General features: G+C 43.6%; 1 protein-coding gene across 1 annotated transcript; it reads right to left on the bottom strand.

Annotated features, from left to right (window-relative positions):
- Positions 1-3,684: 3,684 nt before the first annotated feature.
- On the bottom strand, positions 3,685-5,689 carry LOC102041474 (fatty acid-binding protein, liver-like). Its single transcript, XM_005427103.1, has 4 exons — positions 5,606-5,689; positions 4,438-4,610; positions 4,070-4,159; positions 3,685-3,797 (listed from the first exon to the last, which is right to left on the bottom strand). Exons 1-4 carry the CDS (start codon positions 5,670-5,672, stop codon positions 3,747-3,749), a joined length of 381 nt encoding a protein of 126 aa, XP_005427160.1. The 5' UTR covers positions 5,673-5,689; the 3' UTR covers positions 3,685-3,746.
- Positions 5,690-6,164: the final 475 nt, after the last annotated feature.

Below are 6,164 nucleotides of genomic sequence, written 5' to 3'. Positions count from 1 at the left end.
CCCGGCCCCGCGCGGGAGCTCGCGGGCCCGCCGGCGCGCGCTGCGCATGCGCGCTGCTCCCCTTCCCCGCTCGCTTTTCGCGCCGAAAGAGCGGGAAGGGGGAGCGCGCGCGGGGCAAGATGGCGGCCGAGCCCCCGCCGTGAGGGGAGAGCGGGGCCCCGCGTTGTGCGGCAGCCTCACGGCGCCGTGCCTCCCTCCTGTGCACCCAACTGACACCGCCTCGGGCTGTAACGCCCTTCCTGAGGCTCAAGGGATCGCTGTCCTGTGGCATTGCTGTTGCAAAATGTGGAGTATGTATAAGTTCTGTTAAGAAAATATGTTCTTTGGTGTTTGACGTTTTCATGCCTTCTAGCCTAATCAACAAGAAAGGAGATGTAACCCGTGAAACGGCAGGCAACGAGCTCTAAGTGATGTGCCTGTGTTAGAATAACAGATTGGTAGAACTGTCTTGTTAAAGTTTAGGGCTGGACATGCTTCGATGATCTCAGACCTAGGGGGAGGTTAACAAAGCTCGAGAAAAAAGGATGCCCGCTGATAGAGGACAGAAAGAATGCAAAATTTATGGGCCATCTGGCAAGAACTCCCAAGATAAGGAAGAAACTAATAAACCCAACTCAGCAACCGTGCTGAAATGATCTCCAACCGGGTAAAATGTAATTTTACATCTGCAGGGGCAGGTCATGACCACCAACCCACATACCACTGGCCCAAAAGGAGAGAACGGGACTAATTAGCACGAGAAACAACAGAATAATTAACCAACAGAAGATAGGATACTAATTCAGAACTATGTGACCTGTAGCCAAGGCACACCAATTCCTTTGTTTGCTAAAACGTGTAAATAGTAATAAATTTTGATCATTGGTGAGCTCGATTTGTGGAATCCCACAGGGCCCCAACTGTGCAGCACTGAAATAAATGACCAGTGTCTCTCTGGAGAGTGTAACTATTGTTGCACACGGAGTAATTAATGCAATTTTTGTGGAGAACACTGTTACCCACTGCCCTGCTGAGCCCCAGGAGTTTTCACCAGGCTGTTTGCACAGGACCAGCCCTTTCCATTAAAGTTGTTTGTGTGATGAAAACAATACAGTTGGTGGGTGGAGAGATTATTTCTCACCATGCTCATGTGTGACTCACATAAAGGTGGATGAAAGGCACATCTGACCACACAGTCACAGGGTTTGGTGAAGAGTTCAGTGAAAAGTATCTGCATTTTCATGTGAGGGATTTTCAGCAAACTCCTGCAGGGACAGAAAGACTTGGAGCTGATGCAGCCCTGGTGTCTGCCACCAGTGTATTTTCATCTTTATTTTTAATATTCATGAATGGAAACTGGTGGGAGGACATTGCTGTTCATATCCTAGCAATCTCACGTGAAGAAGTGCCTGATTTTTACAGGTTTTGAATGACAGATGATTCAAGTTTGAATGGCAGATGAAGTTCAGTCACTAACACGGGAGATGTGCAGACACACACTTCCAAAAAAAAGGAATTTATGTGGTTGTATGTTCAGGGTCTGTGTGCAGGACTCAACAGAGAAGGGATTAGGATCTCTGACCATGTTTTTTGCATTAAATATTTACAGTTAGCATTTTTCTGTATGCCAGCAGCAGGTCGAGTTGTTACCTTGTGCAATATAAACACAGATCTGCTCACACAAATCATTAAAAGAACCTAAAAATCAAGCCAAGAATGCACATCAGAGACTGGAATTGTGGTGGGAGTGCTTGGCACAAAGCAAAAAAGAAAAAAAAATATTTTACAGACATTTTGAAAACAAGGAATTAACCAAAGAGTGGACTTTGATGGATAGAAATCCATGCTGCCAGGATTACCTTGTCAGATTGGGAATCAAAACTTTGAACAAGATCCAAGTTTGATTATAAATATTCCAATGGAGTCCACAGAAAAATGCACAGAAAAATTGTTTTTGTGGAATAGTGAGTCCAGAGCTGCCATCCCAGGCTGTTTTGCCATTGAGGAATGTTCATTCCTTTGGGCCATGGGACACAGATCTCGGTCTGATCAAAATCCTTCAGGTTTTGACTGCTTCACATGAGGACATGCGCTGAACATTCCACCCAAATCTGGGTGCCCTGTGGCAGCAGGACATTGCCAGAAGGATGGGAAAGATTGGCATCATGGCTGGAAAAATGAAATCATTGCAGTTGTGAAGAAAGCCAGGTGAAGTGTTCTTTTAATTTGTTAGAATTCTAGTTCTTTTAATTTTTTAGAATTTTAGCCATTAGAACGACTTAGCGTGAGTTGAAGTTCTAAATAAGGTCAGTGTGCTTTTAGTGTGCAGTATCTCCAAGAATAATTTTGTAACGGGTTTGAAATGAGTAATGAAGAATCTCTGCCTTGGTTTAGAAATAAACTTGAGGTGTCTTGCATGTCCCATCCTCCAGTTTGCAGGCGCAGCCTTTGATCCTTGCAGACCTGCAGCACTCTGTGAATTTCCTGCTGGAAAACCACAGCGTGTGTTTGGTTTGGTTTCAGGGTGTGTTTGCAGCAGTTACCCAGCAACTCCCAGAGAGAAGGGTGCTGAGTTCTTGGGTGGCTTTTTGCAGCACCAGTGCTTTAAAGCAGCCTCCTCCTCCTCCTCCTCCCTGAGTTTTACCAGCCCTGATTTCTGTGCTGCTGATCGTATTTCTGTGTAACTCACATGGAATTTAATTCTGGCTGCAGGGCTGTGCTTGGCGTTGGAGCTGCCTGGGAAGCAGAATGAGCACAATGATCCTTTATGCCAGTGAAACTCCCCCTGAGAACAGCTTTATCCCAGAATGAGAATACACTTCCCAAATTGCTTGTATCACATTGTGTTGTTAATAAAACACAACTTCTCCCCTCACAAACTGCTCTCCTAGCATGGGGAGATGGAAACTCAGCACTCTCCACTGGGCTGGAACCTCCCGTGAGGATTTTAAATGGCACTATCAGTCTAGCAGCTTTGTTCATGAGGTCTTGCACCTAAAACCAATTCTAACAAATCTGCAGTGACTTCAGTTATGAAATGGGGCTGCTGATACAATAGTGGGATCTAATCAGCAGAGAAATGGTTCTAGGCACAGCTCCTGTGTGTTTTATACTTAATAGAGACACAGGATCTGAACAAAGTCTGGTTTACTGCAGCTTCACAGACTTGGGCCATGACAAGACTCTGGGAGTGCATTGCAAATTGGAAGAATGTTTAATTCTCTTTACTCTTGTAGTGCCTTTTAATTGCACTTCTGTGTAATTCAGTTTAAGAACAGCCATCCCTATTGTTAATGACTGGTGAGTGCTTCACAGCTTTTCAAATATTGCTGTTTCTATTGCTGGGCCATGTGGTACAGATCAGCTCAACAAATGCCTGATTGTTCTGTGCTGGCCAGGTCATAGAGAACGGGGCTTGGTTAAAGACTAACCTTCAGCAGGAGGAGGAACTAAAGCTGAGTGTGCTCAGTCTGTGTATGAGAAATCAAGGAGCATTTCTGTAGCTTTTGGCTGCTCCCAAGGATTACTGTGCTGAGCTGGAACTGTGTGATTTATGCCCAGTTTGGGTTGTCTGGGAGGCAAATTTCTGTCACTCTGAGGACAGAGGGGAAAACACAGTTCTGTAACAAGGGACTGCTGTGAGAAAGGAGAGCAGAAATCATCATGATTTCCTGTACTGTTTGTTCAGATAAAACAGAGATCACACCTTGTGGAAAGTGCACTTTATTTCAGGTATGTAAAGGTGTCACAGAGGAGGGGATCTGTCTTTAGGCCTTCTTGCCTCTTCTGACAAGCGTCACTCCACCATATGTTATAGTCTGTGGGAGACAAATACACATGTTTATAGCTAAGTGGCAGAAGTGTCTGCAATTCATGCATAAATCCATCCTAGTGGACAAGAAAACACAATCACAGCACCTGCCTGTAAATATTTGTACAGCATTTGCATAAAGGAAAAGTTGGAGTTGGTTGTGCTCCTTGGAGCAGTTCTTTATCCACAGGGACACTTTATAAACACTATGAGCTAATCAACATTTTTTCCTTCAGCATTTTTCTGCAAGTGCCTTTATTTTCACTTATTTGCACTTACCTCCACCATTTCATTTCCTTTAACTTCCTGCTCGTGAGAGAATTTATCTGATTTGCACACCAGCTTCCCATTGACCAAGTTCACAGTGCACTGTTGGAACATTTAAAAAACATTTTTTGAAAATTAGATTTTGGAATTCAATTCCAGTAAGTAGAGGATTAATAGGAAATAAATTACACTGATGTTTCATAATGACAGCTGTTAATTTAAACTAGAGAGCACAGCATTTGAATAGGAGTTTTAAGAACATTTCTGTTTGTTAAAGTGATAAAAATATTTGCAAATTGAACTGGTACAAACAAATTCCACTCACACATAAACTGAGGTTTAGGGATAAATAAAGATGTCCTGTTCTAGGAATGCTTTACCTTCAGCTTCCTGCCATCCATGGTGGTGATGTCAGCCTCTTTGCCCAGTGTAAACGAGTTGGTTACAGATTTGTTGGGTGTTTTGGATGTCACAACAAAGTCGTTGCCTTTTTGTTGTATTTCAACAACAGGCTTAATATCTTTGGCCATTTTGATGGTGTCATCTGGCAACCCTGCAAAAACAGGCAGAACAGGACTTTTTGGTATGGAAATAGCAAAATAGCAAATTATGCCTTCCAACAAAGGCACAAAAGATCCAAACCACTACTGGAAGGTGATGTCCAAGTTAAAAGACAAATCCTGGTTTGGAGTCCTCTCTTCTCTATGGTTTTTTTGCTCCATTCCTTCTAGTCTGGTTAGGTTTTGGTATGATATCTGGTGACGTGTGACATTATGCACAGTTTCTTGTCCGAAGGGCTGCGCATGGGGTGATGATTCTTCATGAAAAGAACCACATAACCACATGTGCATTACTTTATTTTCCCAGGGAGTTGGGGGGTTATCTGTCCAGTCAGAGCTGGAACAGTGGGAGTACCTCAGATTCCCTTTTTGGAGTGTCCCTGGCATGATTTGAAGGTGTCATTGTCACCAGGAGAGGGATTGGTTCTGTCACGCTGTCAGACCAGGCTTTTCAACTGGAGCTGGATCTCACTCTTCTGAATATCTCCTATTTACTCTTCAAAACCCCAACAGGAACGTTTTGTTGGCAAAGGTAAGTGCACATTTATTGGTGTAGCACCTCCTAATCCTCACAGATTAGATTTGATAATCACTCAGAGATTACTGACATTATCACACTTGATAAGCACTGACAGGTTACTGACCACTTTCCCCAGGTGTTAATTATTCACAGATTACTGACAGCATTTGTGCTGCAGAAAGAGCTTCCGTACAATAATTGGGAAGCTGAATAAATCATTGATGGCTTGTTTCTAGTTATATGTGTTTATAAAATAACAAGTAATCAACACAACAACTTTTCCTTGGGGGTTATCTGTAACCTTTCTCCATCAATTTATAAAACCTTCAGTTTCTTTTCACATCCAAATGAGATCAAACAGATCGAACCAAGCAGGGCAGTTTGTCACAGAAAGAAAAGGACAAAATCCATGGAAATGCAGCAGTAGGAGCTGTGGTGGCAGTGGTTTGAGGAGGAGCAGGCACTTACCCAGAGCCTTGAGGAAGGGCTCGAGGTTCTCCTGAGCGTAGATGTGCCAGGTGCCAGCGAACGCCATGGTGGGACACTGCAAGGGCTCCCCCTGCCCACGGGGATGCTATTTATTGAAACACAGGGGCCACCCCAGATTGTCAGAGGGCTAATTATTAACTGGGAAACAGCAATCATTAATCAGTTATTTGTTCTTAATGATCATAACCTCTCGTTCATGCTGCTCTTACCTTGAGGGTTGGGATGCTGTGTTTGTTGTGGGTTACTGACCTCGTGTCCAGCCTTGTTGGAAAGTGTTGCAGTGCAGCTTCATTTGTTTGCTCTTTGTCCACAACTTCTGTGTTTAACACATTCTCTGTGTCTTCAGTAGAATTCTTCAGATAAAGTTACAGCAGATCAAGGTGATTGGTATTGTACAGCAGGAACTTCCTAATGATAACAATGTTCTCTGCTGTGGGCACTTGAACCTTAAATGGTGGATAAAGAATGAATAAAATCATTCTATTTCTTTCAAAATTGTGGGCCTCCCATTGCTTGAGGACAGGCAAAATCGTATTGG

The sequence above is a fragment of the Geospiza fortis genome, unplaced genomic scaffold (genome assembly GCF_000277835.1).
Source record: "Geospiza fortis unplaced genomic scaffold, GeoFor_1.0 scaffold432, whole genome shotgun sequence".
NCBI classification, from domain to species: Eukaryota; Metazoa; Chordata; class Aves; order Passeriformes; family Thraupidae; genus Geospiza; species Geospiza fortis.
This window is presented reverse-complemented; position numbering and strand designations above follow the sequence as displayed.

Bases quoted from the DNA above. Each gene is read 5' to 3' on its own strand.
- LOC102041474 (XM_005427103.1), bottom strand. From the start codon at position 5,672: ATGGCGTTCGCTGGCACCTGGCACATCTACGCTCAGGAGAACCTCGAG. The intron at 4,611-5,605 runs GTAAGTGCCTGC...CTGTTTTTGCAG, and splicing joins GCCCTTCCTCAAGGCTCTGG to GGTTGCCAGATGACACCATC. The intron at 3,798-4,069 runs GTAAGTGCAAAT...TGTCTCCCACAG, and splicing joins AAGGAAATGAAATGGTGGAG to ACTATAACATATGGTGGAGT.